This window comes from Olea europaea, chromosome 10 (assembly GCF_002742605.1).
Source record: "Olea europaea var. sylvestris chromosome 10, O_europaea_v1, whole genome shotgun sequence".
NCBI lineage: Eukaryota > Viridiplantae > Streptophyta > Magnoliopsida > Lamiales > Oleaceae > Olea > Olea europaea.
Window position 1 is genome coordinate 25,340,911 of NC_036246.1, and position 15,748 is coordinate 25,356,658.

General features: G+C 32.3%; 1 protein-coding gene across 1 annotated transcript; it reads left to right on the plus strand.

Moving 5' to 3' along the window:
• Positions 1 to 1,027: 1,027 nt before the first annotated feature.
• Positions 1,028 to 2,036, plus strand: LOC111401624 (putative pectinesterase/pectinesterase inhibitor 26). Its single transcript, XM_023029446.1, has one exon. The coding sequence runs from the start codon at positions 1,110 to 1,112 to the stop codon at positions 1,842 to 1,844; it is 735 nt and encodes a 244-aa protein (XP_022885214.1). The 5' UTR covers positions 1,028 to 1,109; the 3' UTR covers positions 1,845 to 2,036.
• The last annotated feature ends 13,712 nt before the right edge of the window (positions 2,037 to 15,748 follow it).

The following is a 15,748-nucleotide window of genomic DNA, read 5'->3' on the forward strand; positions in this document are numbered from 1 at the left end:
ATTTTGAGATAAAATTTATGAGTTACTTTTGAAAAAAGTATTCTTTCGTGCTCAAAAGAAAGTCTTCCAACATATTTGCATACAATATAAATAAAACAATAAACAAGTAAATCCACTTAAGTAAACAAGGAAACCTAAAAAATACTTTTTACAATTTACAATTCAAGTACTAATAACAGTCAGTCTAAAAATAATCATCTTCAATAGTATTAACATTTAGTTTTTTATAATTTATAACAATTCTTATTCTCTCTCTTTAAAGTAAGAATCGTGAAAGATGCTAATCTAGGCCAATTATTAGAAAGTCTTACTATTTTTAAATCTAATAATTCTTTAATATTTAAATTAAAATCTTCCATATTTTGATTCGTATGTTTGATTTCTGCTTTTAAGATCCTTATATTTTCATCTATTATTTCTAACTTAGCTTCTATCTTATTTTTATCACAATATTTTATAGAGTCTTCTCTTAATATATGAATTTGTTTTAATAATTTTAAAATTCTATCTATACCATTTGAAGATTGTTAGAGAAAGATAAATGTCGATTTCATATCAATAGAGATGAGTTTTCTCTTTAGCATCCATGTCTATTCTTTTTTTTTTTTTTTTTTCCCAACACCTCTTGCACAAGGGACATGGTATTCATAATAAGAGGGTGTTTGTCAGAAATTAAAATTAAATTTTTTTAATAAATTGTGATAGAAAATTTTGAAATGTATAATTAAAAAATTATTGCACTCGTAAAAAATGTGATTAATATTGATAATTTGATTTTAATTTAAATTAAAATTAGATTTTAATCCAAACACTAAAATAATTATAAGTAAAATAATCAGAAAGATAGAGTCAAAAACAATCGGAGCCGGTCACAAGAACCGTGTTAAAATACTTTAAAATCGCATTTGTCTTTTTATTTCCAATTTGACTCTATATATAAATTGCTTCATGGTACCGACCCTCACATGGCGCCGGGCCCCATGTAATTTTTTAATATATTATTATTAATTTATTTTTTAACCTGAACTACAGCATCACCTGTATGGACCCTGTGAACCAATTGTTCCAATTTTCCATTTCCTTCTCCAACCTCCGAAACACAAGCATCCATGGAGTCTCTCAATTTCTTCAAGGGCTATGGCAAAGTAAAACCTTCAGAAGACCCAAATTCTTTGCCTAATCAACAAAAAACCATACCCCAAAAGCCTTGCAAAATCATCGCCATCACTTTAACCGTTTTATTAACCCTAATAATCGGCGCCATCGTCGGTGCCGTCATCCATGAGTCAGTCACCGAGCCACCCGAGTCCGAAGAACTCGCCTCCAACTCCGCCGAGTCACTCAAAACTGTCTGCGCCGTGACTCGTTACCCCGACTCTTGTTTCTCCTCCATTTCTTCCCTAAACAAGCCACTCACTGCGAATCCTTTGAACTTCTTCAACCTTTCTCTTCAAGCCACGGTGCAAGAACTCTCAAACCTAACTTCTCTGCCTAAAGAGTTGATCTCGAAGTCAAACGACAAGCCGGCTGAGTCGGCGTTGAAGGATTGCGTCGGTTTGTTCGACGACGCGGTGAGTCAACTCAATAGATCGTTCGAGTTGATGAAGGTGGGTCCGGGGGAGAAGGTGTTGACAGATATGAAGATCAGTGACATACAGACGTGGATTAGTGCCGCCATGACTGATCAGGATACTTGTCTGGAAGGGATCGGAGAGATGGGATCAACGGTTCCAAATGAATTTAAGGTGAAGGTGCAAACATCCCAGGAGTCCATGAGCAACAGCTTAGCAATTCTCAATAATATACAAAGTCTATTCGAAAAGTTTGGCCTCACGATGCCTTGATTCCACGTTTGAGTTGACTCTTTGCCATACTTTTTCTTTTTTAATTTTTTTTCTTGCATTTGTACAATGAGTGTATCTGTGTAGGGTTTCAAACGTTATATGTTTGGGCAAAATTATAAGTTCCTTTCAAATATTGATTTTTGTTATATGTTCACAATTGTTATTCACTCGCTAATAACATATTTTGAGGAATAATATTATTCTTATTATTTTTTTTTTTGGTGATGGAGGAATTCGCAACCGCTATCTTTCGGGTGCGCACTAAGTAAACTTTCGGGTTGATGCAATAGTTTATAAATCACGCCAATCAGGTAAGCCATACTAGACAAGTCTAGTGCGACAGGTTCGATCGAGAAAGTGTTGGTAAGAGGAATCGAACTCGTGACCAAAAGTTTTCGCGCTAGTCTACTCCACTAACTCAATCACCTCATGAGAGGCTATTTTGAGGAATAATATTACTTGTACATAAAGAGGTTATATAATGATTTAGATATAGATAAGATGTTAAAAAGAAAGTAGGAAAGTTGTTTCTTTTTTTTTTCTTTTTAAAATTTGATTGAAAAAATTCTGATACAATTATATCTCATTACATTACTTGTATATAAATTATTAATATACATATAGCACGATCATGTTTTGAAACTCATTATTCCTATTCAAAGTATTTTTTCGTAAACAAGCTCTAGGTTCAATAGAACTGTTAGAGATGAAATAGTATTGTGTCAATTGTATTTAAAAGTGTTTGTAACAAAATTGACAAAATTCGCAAAGTTGGCAGCATATTTTGTGATCCGACTTGTATTTTTGAAAACAAATTTATTCCTAGGTGCTATGAAAATAGAAATTTCACGTAGATTATAAAAGAGTTAGCATTACTTGGTGGCAAGATGACTAGTATATAGGTAAACGACTAATTCTGTTAGCTAGCTCATGAATTCTATTAATCAAGTTATTAAGCCTCTATTTAGTACAGTTAAAAAATTTGATTAAAATTTAAGTTAAAATCAACAATAAATTCTATCCGCACATTTCGAATCCATAACTTTTCAACCAGACATTTCATTAATTTTTATCAAAATCAACTAAAAGTCTTATTTTAATATCTACCGAACACGGGCTAAATACGATAGTTATGATTATCATTAGCTGTGTACAATTGAAATTGTTTGTCTAACGGCCAATTTAGTTTACATCTCGATACAATTATATAATTGAGACTATATCGAAAATTGATTTTTCAATTGAATGAAAATAAATACATAAAAGATAGAATCGTATTGCAATGAAAAAGATTTACGAACAGAATCCTAACTATGAAAACGGCTCCAAATGAATCTTAAAAGTGGAAATTACATAAAAGCCTACCTTTGAAGATCACATTTCATAAATCATAGGCAAAGTTTACTATTTCAAAAACCAGATTTTTTTATTCTTTAAGATAATATTATTATATAAATATATTATTAAATTAAATTAAATTACAAACCCACCATCAATTTCCCAAAACCGCTCTCTCTCTCTTCTCTCTCTCTTTCGCCCTCCCCTAAAAACACCGACCGTAGGTGGAAACTCTGCCTATGGTCGGTGTTGGGCGATTTTTTTTTTTTTTTTTAATCCTATGGTTGGTGTTGGGCGACCGTAGATGAAAACCAATCACCCCCCAAAAAAAGGAAACTGCAGAGCCTTGAATCGGATGAAGTGACTCGTTTCTCCCACAATCGCTGCACGGTTGTGGTGGTGTATGCGGTGGTGGTGCTGTGATGCGGTGGTCAGTGCTGTGATTTATTTATTTTTATTTTTTTTGAATTTCTGGAAGACGATTTTATTGAGTTTTGGGCGTTTTTGTTGGTGATTGATGGTTTTGTGAACGTTGCGGTGGTGGCGATGATTTAGTGGTGGGTTGCGATGGTGTTGTTACAGGTGGTCATGTTGGTGGCACAAGCATTGGGTGACGTTTTGGTGGTGGCATAGGCATTGCGGGGGCGGTAGAAATTCGGTGGTTAGGCGATTTCTTTTATTTTTTATTTTTTTGGTGACGGTATTACTGGTGTTTAGGTGGTGATTTTGGTTTTGCATGGTCTGGTCGTTGTAATGGTGATAGTGACGGCAATTATGGTGGTCATGGCAGTGGTACGATGGTGGTGTTGCGTGGGGGCGACGACGGCGGATTGAGGAGGTGGTGTTGTGACCAATCATTTAGTTATTTGTGATTCCCAATTGTTGTGTTGGTATGTGACGGGCGAAGGTGATGGCGATGAAAATTGTGACTTTGATTGTTGCTCACAGTTGAAATTTGTTTATTGGATAATTTGTGAACAGTGTGGTGGTGGTCACGGTGGTGATAGTGTTGTTGGAATCGGTGGTTACAGATTATTTGGTCAATTGTGACTAGTGAATTGGCTAATCAGTGACCAATAAATAAATTAAATAATGCGTGATCAATGAAAAAGATAAATTGTAACTAAAAAATAATGTGTGACCTAAAAAATTAATAATTGTGATTGTTGTGACCTTTAATATTAGTGATATGTGACCTATAAGTAAATTGTGATTTTCGATCTGTGACCGTTTGAATGGTTGTGACCAATTATCTACGTGATTGCTATTAATAATTGGATATGTGACATGATAATTGTGACTGCGACCTCTGATTGTGACTTACAATTGATTAAGTTGTGATCGAAAAATTGTGATTGTGACTTCCGGTTGTGACTCACTTTTGATTAAATTGTGATTGAAAAAAATAATTATGACCAATTAATTCAATAATTTGCAATGAGTAAATACGTTGTGATCAATAATATTTCTGAATATGTGACCTATAAATTTTGTGAATTTGCAATCAAAAACCATCCCGTGACTTATAAAAATTTTGATTTGTGACCAAGAAATTAGTTGTGATCAATATTTTGATAATTTGTGACTAAAAATTAATTCGTGACTAATTAATTAGATAACTGTGACCAAAAATTATCCAGCGACTTATAAATTTTTTTATTCGTGATTTAAGAATAATATGTGACCTATAAAATTTTCGATCTGTGACCAATAATTTGATTAGTTGTGACTAAAGATTAATCCGTAACTAATTAATTTTTTGATTTGTGACCAATGAACAAACTGTAACCTATAAAATTTTTGAATTGTGATCGTAAAATAATTTTTGACATAAAATTTTTGATTTGTGACAAAAAAATAATAAGTGACTAATTAAATTGTTAAGTTGTGACCAAATTGTATAAATATGTGACATAAATATATTTAATTAATAAATTAATTAAATCATAAATATATTTTAATAAAAATCTGATTTTTGAAGTTTGAAACTTGTTTTCTTAATTTTGAAATATACCATACTTAATCTCTTGTTTATGAAATTTTCCTATCTTAAAAATCGAATTGGTAATGTACGCATTGTTATTTGTTATTGGGTTTTATTGGATACTACTTGCGCCCTTTTCCTAGGCTTAATTGGTCTTAGGCTTGTACACCATATATGTTGGGTCACCGGGTGTCAATTTTGATGGGTGCCACTCTAAGGGAAAAATTCATAAGTAAGAGATTAATTATCACCCACTTCAAAACTAAGAACACGGGTTTTAAATTTTAAAAATTGAATATTTATTAAAATTTATTTATAATTTAATTAATTATATATTTTATTAATTAAATATATTAAGATTACAGATCTATACAATTTGGTCTAGTTAGCACATATTATTTTTCGGTTACAAATTAAAATTTTTATACGTGACAAATTATTTTATAATCACAATTCAAAATTTTATAAGTCACAATTTATTCATCAGTTACAAATCAAAAATTTATAAGTCAAAATTTATTTATCGATTACAAATCACAATTATTATAAGTCACAAATTATCAAATTATCGATCATAAATTAACTTTTTTTTAGATTATATATTCTTTCCTAATCACAATTTATCTTTTTCCATTGGTTACATATTATTTATTGATCACAAATTAATCAATTTAATTGTCACGGTCAAAAAAAGAGTATGAATGTTTTTTTATTTGATTGAAGATATTTTAACACAATCATATCTTATCACATCATTTGTATGTAAATCACTATATACATGCAGCACAATAGTTTTTTGAAACCCATCATTCCTATTCACAGTATTTTTTCGTAAACAAGCACTAGGTTCAACAAAACTATTAGAGACAATAATATTGTGTCAATTGTATTTAAAAGCATTTGTAACAAAATTCACGAAGTTATTGTGTCAATTGTATTTAAAAGCATTTGTAACAAAATTCACGAAGTTGGCAGCATATTTCGTGATCAGACTTGTATTTTTTAAAACAAATTTGTTGTGGAATGGATTTTCAATTTGTGGATTCCGGGCCCATATTAAACTTACCAATCAATATATCAACCAACCAAGCAAAACTTCAAACCCACAACTCAATCCACTTATGGTTGCATTCATCTTTTCTCAACCATAAAGGGACAATAATATGGTAGTGATTGCAAGTCACAAAGGCAAAGAAAAGACAAAAAGAGGCAAGAGCTTGAAGGAGTTTACAAAAACAGCCATGGTCATTTTTTTGGGGGCGGGGGGCGGAATAAGGAGAACCACGGTCTTTCTTCTCACTCAAAGGGCAAATACACGACTTCTTGCAAGAGAGTTGATATATATAGCTTTAGGTATATTATCAATTGTGTTAAGAAACAAAAGGTTGGGCCAAGACACAAATTAATGGGTCGAGACATAAGGAAGCCCTCCTATAAGTGAACTTGGGCAATGCGACATTAAAACCAATTAAGTTGCAATTGCTGGCCGACGTTATGTTTGAGGCGTGTATATGAATTGATTTGTTAATAAATATTTCACTCATTGACCGCGGCCGATAAAATATAACGCGATATTTTTTAATGTCATTGTCCGAAATTTATTGGGTATCAAAAAATCCAACAAAAATTATTCCTAGGTGCTGTGAAAATACAAATTTCACATTGCTTGTTATAAAAGAGTTAGCTTTAGTTGGTGGCTAGATGACTAGTATATAGGTAAACGACTAACTCGGTAAGCTAGGTCATGAACTCTATTAATCAAGTTATTAAGCATCTATTTAGGACAACTAAAAAATTTGATTAAAATTTAAATTAATGTCAACAATGAATTCTATCCACACATTTCGGATCCATAACTTTTCAAGTATATATTTCATTAATTTTTATCACAATCTGCTAAAAATCTTATTTTTATATCTACCAAACACAGGCTCAATACGATAGTTATGTTAATCATTAGTGGTGTACAATTGAAATTGTTTATCTAACGGTCAATTCAGTTTACATTTCGATACAATTATATAATTGAGACTATTGAAAATCGATCTTTCAATTGAATGAAAAAGAAATACATGTAAGATAGAATCGTATTGCAATGAAAAAGATTGACAAATAGAACCGTAACTATGAAAACGACTCCAAATGAATTTTAAAAATCGAATTGGTAATGTACACATTGTTAATTGTTATTAGGTTTCATTGGATACTACTTGGGCTAGGCTTCATTGGTCTTAGGCCTATACAATATAATAGCCAACTGATATTGGGCGTCAATTTAGCCTCCCGGGACATTGTTTAGTGGTGCAAACGATAGGAGTGAGGCTATTTCAAGCCTTGCTGGCAGCCGCAGTGTGGGAGTTCGATTCCTGAGACATGGAATTGGACTCCTTGTAGGCGCAGTGTACAGGCAGCTATTGTTCCCTGACCTGTTGGGGCACATCTCGCGATTTACCTCCCTCAAAAATCTCTAGGGGCGGGACAGTGAGGGCCCTCAAGGTTGGGGTTCAATATATATATATATATATATATTGGTCATCAATTTTGATGGGTGCTACCATACGGCCCAGATTTAATTTGCACTTTATTAGTGGACAATTTTTATATCTATGTGACGCCTCGAACTTAAACTTCGAGGGTCACGTACTAAATATAATAGTTTCTGCCTTTGGTACATGTAAATACTCTTAAATAGAAGTATTACATGTTAGAAACTTATTTTCAATTTGGTAAAATATCTCTCATAAAATTTAATGGCCGATAGAAGTGCATGTCGATATGAAATTATACTTTACATATACGAACTCTGCACTGCCACGGTTAGTTGGGTCAGCAAGTTCGACTATTTTTATAAAATTCATCCCAACTCCGTTTTCTATGAAATTTATGACATTAGAAAGATATTTTCAAGTAGTTTTCTAGGTTAAAATATAAAAAATTTACAAGATCATATAATATGGGCGTTTTACTGGAAACAGTGAGGTATTGCACAGAAATTTCAGATTTGACCCTTCAACGTTTAAAAATTCATATCTCAGGCTACAGATATCCAAATTGAGTGATTCTTGTGCCCATATTAAGAAAACTCAATGAGGACCGCAATAATATTCTCAGAGTCTAAGTGGGAATTTATGGAGTCAAAAATAACGTGTTGAAGTTGACCCAAAAACTGTCCCATTTCTGCCTTTTTATCATGTGCAAGGGAAAGTAAAAAAAAAAAAAGTCTCTTAACATAACATGATAGATATAATTACATAATTTACTTCCAGTATCATATTACATCATGTCTTATACATGTTTTTATATAATAACAAAAGCAAAACATATGGAAAGCAGTCAAACAAAACATACAAAACAGAAACTTCGATATAAAATAATTTTGTCCTTGATCCATCATCGATTTTGCCGACTGACTTCCACCAACTCCACAATTATGAATTTGAAAATTTAGTATAGAACACTATGAGTATAAAGAATGTTCAGTAAGATACCATGCTTGGATTTTATCATGTTAATACTACACAAAAGAATGCAATCAAACACATACTTGCACATTCCGTCTTGCCGGTGCCCTTCGGACTTGTCCTAAGGCATAAATAGATATCTAACTTTGTGGACTTGTCTACCACATTCATATTATGGTTTTTCATGCATAGCTTAAACATAAATATTACCATGAAATCATACCACTTAAGCATAGAAAGTATCTTACAATAAAATTTGAAGAAATCTTGGTTGAAAATGAATTGAGAAATGCTAGGCTGGTCCTCTTCTTCCCTCACGTTTTCTGCCCTTTTTTAAACAAGTGATAAGTTGTTTTTCATGCAAGGGAAATAAAGGGCAGCAACACATCTATTTATAGGTGAGAAAAATGATTAATTTTGGGCGACTCTTCAAGAAATTCAACATGTGTAGGCTGCATGGTTTCATTTTCTTAAATCCAAAACACCTCATGCATTAGTTAGCCACCTCATGCTTAAATTAAAACACCTCATGCATATATGTTTCATCAATTTTTGGCCAAGTTGGAGAAACAATGTTTAACTTTAGTAATTAGGTGTAAAATGGACATTTATCCCAAACCCCTAATTAACAAATTATTTGGAAAAACTTTTAATAAATCAACCAATGCAAAATTTGGCAACTATAAATAATTTTTTTGGCCATACTAAATTTTGAAAAGTTAAATTGCTATTCTAAAAATTAAATGAGCACAAAATTTGGAGTATTACAATCTATCTACCTATTTTGTTTAAGAGCCTGTTTGGGAGTGATTTTGAGAATTGATTTTTTGACCGTTAGGAGAAAAGTGGGATTCACCTGTGAGAGAAGAAGTCAAATATGATGGTTGAAATAGTGAAATAACGGTCAAAAAATCAATTTTTTGGGCCAAAAAATCACTCCAAACAGGTTGTACGGCAAAGTAGGCCCTCTACCCTAAAAAAAAAAATTACATTTTGATTAATACCTTTAAAATCAAATAAGATTATTATTACGGTATTAAGCCTTCGTTTGGTCCTCATTAATTTTGATTATAATGAGGAAATAGTAATTTTTTTTAAATGGATGGTCATAAAAGAATGAAATTTTTCGATTTACGTGTAATATTATTTTATTGAAGATTGTGTTGATGAAAATAGGAGAGAGAAAAATTTAATTTAATTTAATGAGATATAAGGGGGGCCAAACAGGGGGCTAATTAAGCATAAAACCTCAAAAATAAAAAAAATAAAAAAAATAAAAAATCAAAAAGAGGAAGCGCTGAATCAGAAAACTCCTTCCCGATTTCAAATTCGACTCCATTGTTCTTATATAGATTAGGGCTGGACGTGGTCCGATTCGGTTCGATTCTAACGAGAACCGAGACGACCTGAAATTTTCGAGTATTTAGTAAGTGGAACCGTCGGGTCCAAATTTAATTACGGAACGGTTTGGGTTCGGTTCCATTCAGTTCCGTATTATAATTAAATTTTTTAATATATACAAAGTTACGTTAATTTAATTAATGATATGTGCAATATTAGCTCTTACAAAATAACGTAGTTCAATTTTATGTGTTTCACGTCTCTCTTTGTTGAATTCTTCATAAATTTGATTATTAAAATCACAGAAAGAGAAAGATAGCGAGCTCAAAATAATTAAGAGAGATGTTGTGGAGTTTTAATTCTATTTTCTCCAGTAGAAACGACACTACAGTAGAATAATAGATTTGGATAAAATTGAGGTCAATTTGATTAAGTTGATTTTGAACTGAAAATTAGAAATAGGAAAATCATATTTTGTGGTTTGAACTAAATTAACTAGTTAACAAATTTATTTAGAAAAAATAAAATAATTTTACTTATTTAAAATAAATTAATTAAAAAAATTACGGAGATTCAGTTCTTATTCGATTCTTCGGGTCTTGGCCTAGAACCGAGAATCGAACCATACTCATCGGTTCTTGATTCAAATACCCGTTCGGGTATTTAATTTGAGAAGAACCGTCAGGTTCGGTTCCGTTCGATTCGGGTTCGGTTCGGTCGGTTCGGTTTGGGAGTTTTGTCCAGCCCTAATAGAGATTAATCATCACCCACCATGTGAAGGAGCCGCTTCAACCAACAAAGATGGATACTCCGAGTCTGAAAAAGTCTATGACCACTTCGAAAACCAGCAAATCGAAGAGCATGAGGAGGGGTTTAGATCGAGCACATGAAGCTTGCTAATGGGTACTGTGAGATCGAGGCCATACGCACAAAGCGAGTTTGAAAAGTCCATCATTTCTCATAAAATTGAAATAACCGTGCCAGTTGACTTCTATTAGATGCAAATGACTCTTTTATCAAGCGTGAATCCCATATTAATAATAATCAAGAATGAGTTTTAGCTTTTACATTTGTTATTTTCTTTACTGTGTATAGTATAAATTTTGCTAAAGTGTCGATTCTCCAAGTTTTTGAAATCGATACGGTGAAATTGCTGGTGGAGGGCAAAGTTTTGGAACAATTCTGGTTGCTTCTGTTTGGAAATTATTGGCATTGATATTTATTCCATCTCATAGGATTTTGTCTAGCGATTTATGATGTATGTGGTGGAGAATAGAGAGGAATCTTAATATATATGGCCTGTGATTTTGATGATCTTGGAAAGGCTTTATCGTCTTCCTCGTCATACTTACAGTGATTATAAATTGACAAATCTATTAGCTAATGTTGTCATTGCTTTAACATTTGGTGAGTTGGATTTATAAAATTGATTAGTTTGAATTAGATTCAAGCTTTTATCTGATTTGGCTGTTGAGTGCACGGCTTACATTGAGCCTTTGACGTGTGATAATCTCTTTAACATACATTTTGACTCTCTCATTAACTCTATATTTGTTTGAAGAGCTAGCAGATTGATTTTCATTAGTTGACATGGAACTTAAATAAGGAGCAAAGAGCCTATTGACAATGTGATTAGGTTTAGTTTAAACCTTGTAATGTAGATAATTGACATTTATGAAGTATCTTTTTGATTATTTTGCTATTGTGATTGGGAACATGTTTGAAAATAACATTGTTGAACTTGAGAAGAAATTGATTGTGTCAATATATATGAAAAATTAGCTTTAAATCAATTAAATTGATGGATACAAAGTGTTTGACGAAAGGAGAATGTGAAAAGTGATATTATGTCATTTTTCTAAAAAAGGTCATACTATCTCATTTGAGAAATTAACTAAATGCATACGCGTGTATTTTTAAAAATTTGAACATATAAATTCAAGCATTAATGTTTTATTTTAATACATAAAAGATAGTTTGAATCAATTAGATTGATACATGCAATGTGTTTATTCAAGGAGAATGTGGAAAAGTGACAGACTTCTTAAAAAAAGTCACGTTATCTCATTTGAGCAATTAACTAAATGCATATGTGTGCCTTTTTTTTTTTTGGGAAAATTTAAACATACAAATTCAACTCTTGTTTTATATCAGTATATATGAAAAGGAAAACTTTAAATCAATTAGATTGATGCATGTGAGGTGTTTGCTCAAGGAGAATGTGGAAAAACGTGTCACTTTTTATTTTCTGTCAATTTTTTTAAATTCGTGTGGCTTTTTTTAATTTGTATCACTTTTTAAATTTTCTGTCACTTTTTTAATCTTTTGTCACTTTTTTAAGTAGTTGTTAATTTTTTGGTCACTTTCTTGAAATTTCTATCACTTTTTTAATATAAAAGGTGACACTAAACTTTTAAAAACGAATTTTCAAAAGAACCATAATTTTAAGAGTACTTTTGTAAGCTGCCCTTTTGTTAAAGAAACAAGAAGATTCTATATGGCTTCTTTGAAGAACAGCGTTCTTACAAAACTTCTCGAAGAGATGAAAATGGAAGAAAAGGATTTCAACGATGTGTAGAAACCTGTATTATTACAAATCAAGAGCATAATACCTGTACTGGAAGAAGGTAATCTTTGCCCTAATAGAGGATTTTCTTAAATGCTTTAGATATGGAACACCATGTATTTGTTTAATTGCCTCAAGAAGATAATGATGTAATTTTGGGTAACATATTAAAGCTTGGGTAATTTGTATATTTGCTGAAGTTAGATAAAGCTACCCCAATTCCGTTGCTCAGAGGCATAACCTGTATTCCAGGGTGGCATCTATGCATGTCATTCAAGCATTGCTTGTACCCCTTTACAAGGTAAGAGATGCTCTAGAGTAGGTTGATCGCGAGATGGAAGTATGCTCTTACTTGTTTTTGCATTGTATATGCAACTTAGTTCATGATGTTAACTTTTATTTTCAACAATTCATGTGCATGTGTATAGAAGTATGCTAATAGTTCAATATTCTCCCCTAGATATATCCCATTTGGATTTGCCCACACAGACTGCAAACTTTCTCAGGAACTGTGGTATATCTCAAACCAAGATTTGAGCTACAATGTAGGCAAGTTGATACATAGTATGCTCAAATGTATACTGATATTGGAGTCTATTATGCTCTTGGACCAATCATTCAGGGCGAGTAATTTGAAGGAGCAGAGGTTGTTCACCAAATAGAGAATTGGGTGACTAAAACTATGAATTATTGACTGAGAATAATTTCGGGAGAATGTTTGATGTTGGTCTTTACGAGCATTGCATGAGGAAGTATGAAGCTGGTGGTACCTTAATGAGCGAGGTAAGAAGACAGAGAAAGAAGTGAATGAAGTTGAGCAGGTAGTTCTTGAGAGTCAATATGTCGAGGTTAGATCTGCTGGCAAATTGTTGGGCATTTTTTACACTTTTCGTTGGAATTCTGTCCCTTTTCATTCACTGCATCTCAGTCCATATCCCAAGTAATCGAAGTCTATAGTTTGGTCATTTCATAATATTTCCTTTAGCAATCTTGACTCATGAATCAAAATCGATTGACTCTCTCTCTCTCTCTCTCTTACACAAAAATGCCAAAATAGAGTATCTATATACATACTTAAGGTTGTGTGGTGGGAATGTCAAAGGTGAAATTGTTCGCATGAGTCATTACTCCCAAACATCAGTAGCATACCATAAATTAGCCTTTCCTAAACAGATTCCGCTACACCACAAGTGAAGGGCACTTATTTTACTATCAATATTCATTTATTTCATTCTTATCTCTACAAATTTTCAATAAAAGCTCTTGAATTATTCAAGGAGTTTGCAATGAAGATTTCGGTGTTGCCAAAAAAAAAAAAGAAAAAAAAGAAAAAAGAATTTGGAATGAGAATTACTATGGAAAAATGATGTATTGAAACAGTCACATGAAGAATACGTCATGAGTAATGCAAAATTAGTGAATACTTATTTAGCTTGTCACTTTAGACTGTCCAATGAGTTGTTATCCTCTATAAAATAGGAGCGAGCCTACATGGTCAAGGTGTCTTATACTTCTTCCATTCGTAACTATATATGGGGCAAATTTTGTAATGGGCTGCACTTGACTGTAGCCCATTGTTGCCCAAGCCCAAACACACTAACAATGAAAAATAGAGGTTTTAATTGTAATCTATTAGTCCTCCAACAATTAATTTTAATGAGCTAGCCCGCCACAATTCCTCAAATGATTTTTTGTTTTAATATTTAGCCCATTTATTTATTTAATTTTAGGCCAAATTTTTAAAACAAACTTGTTTAATTTTAATCAATACCCATTTCTTCTATTTTCAATTCTTCACATCATTTGGAAAAGCAAAATTGAAAAAATTCCCAAAATCTTTAAACCCTAAATCTTTCCACCCACCTGGAGCCGTCGACCACCGATCAACTACCATCGACCGTCGACTGCCGACCACCAATTGTCGACTGTACATGTTATAAATTGTAAATATTTTCATGTTTTGCAGCAAAGAAATCGAACTAGTTGGGAATGTTCTTTTTGAATGAAAAATCACATTTCATGGCAAGCAGTAAAATGGTGTAAAGATTTTAACTTTCTGGTAATTGTGCAAAGCATCACGTGTATTATTTAAGGAAATATTGTGCAAAGCAAACCATGGGATACGAAAAATATTAGCTTACAACGTTACAGTTATTGCCTACTAGGAAATCAATAATGTTAGCTTTGCTTGTCTTTCCTTTCATAATTTCATTGTGCAAGTAAATTCGCCCTTGTCAGGCTAGTATCTTGGAAGTTGGAATTGGAAAGCTATCTATTGGTAATTATTAATTAAATAAAGATACTAGTAATAGAGCTATTAAGCTATACTGTACAATTGTGTAATTTGTGGTGATGGTTTATGGTTATGGTTTTATCAATTTATGTTTATGCCTTTTTGGGATATTGAAGTTTTTTGATTTTCATGCTTTTAGATTCAATATGAAAGAAGATCGACATTCTTCGAAGAGAAGAAGAACCTTATTTTCTTTCTTTTCAAAGAGTAACAAATCTCAGGGTACTCCAATTCCTACATTGCCTATTCTTCCAATTTCATCTCCTGAAGTTGAACGGCTTTCATCTTCTCAATCTTAATTTGGAACCATTTGATTCTATTGAACGGACCTAGTAAAAAGAAAGCAAATATGTGAACATCCATTTAAAGAACGCGATCAGATTAGACGAGCTTATCTAAATGTTGGACCTTATCAACCAAAATTTTTGGAATACCGGAGCAAAGAATGTGGAGAGTCGAAACACCAATTTCAGGAACGTTGGTACAATTAGTTTTCTTGTTGAAATATTCGACTTCAACACATAAGGCATATTTTTTTTGCTTTATTTTTCTCAATGATAGTACTCCAAGAGAGTAAATGTGTATTTCTTATTCATATCGGTACAATATCTTCATCGTATCATAATTTCTTATTCTAAGAGTGATGTGATTTTCGAATCTCGATTTCAAGTACCTACACTTTTTTATTTATGTCTGGAATTGGTTGCAAGTAGAAGGCAAAGAATTACGTCATTTTGACTAAATTGATTTATTTAATACCGACACTACCTATTTCAACGATGACTGTGGATCGAGCATTTTCAGTAGTGAAACATGTGAAGACAAGAATTTGTAACAAAATGGATGATAGTTTTCTTACTGATTTTTTACCACTAAATGTTGAATGAGAATTTAATATGAATTTAGATTTAGATTCCATTA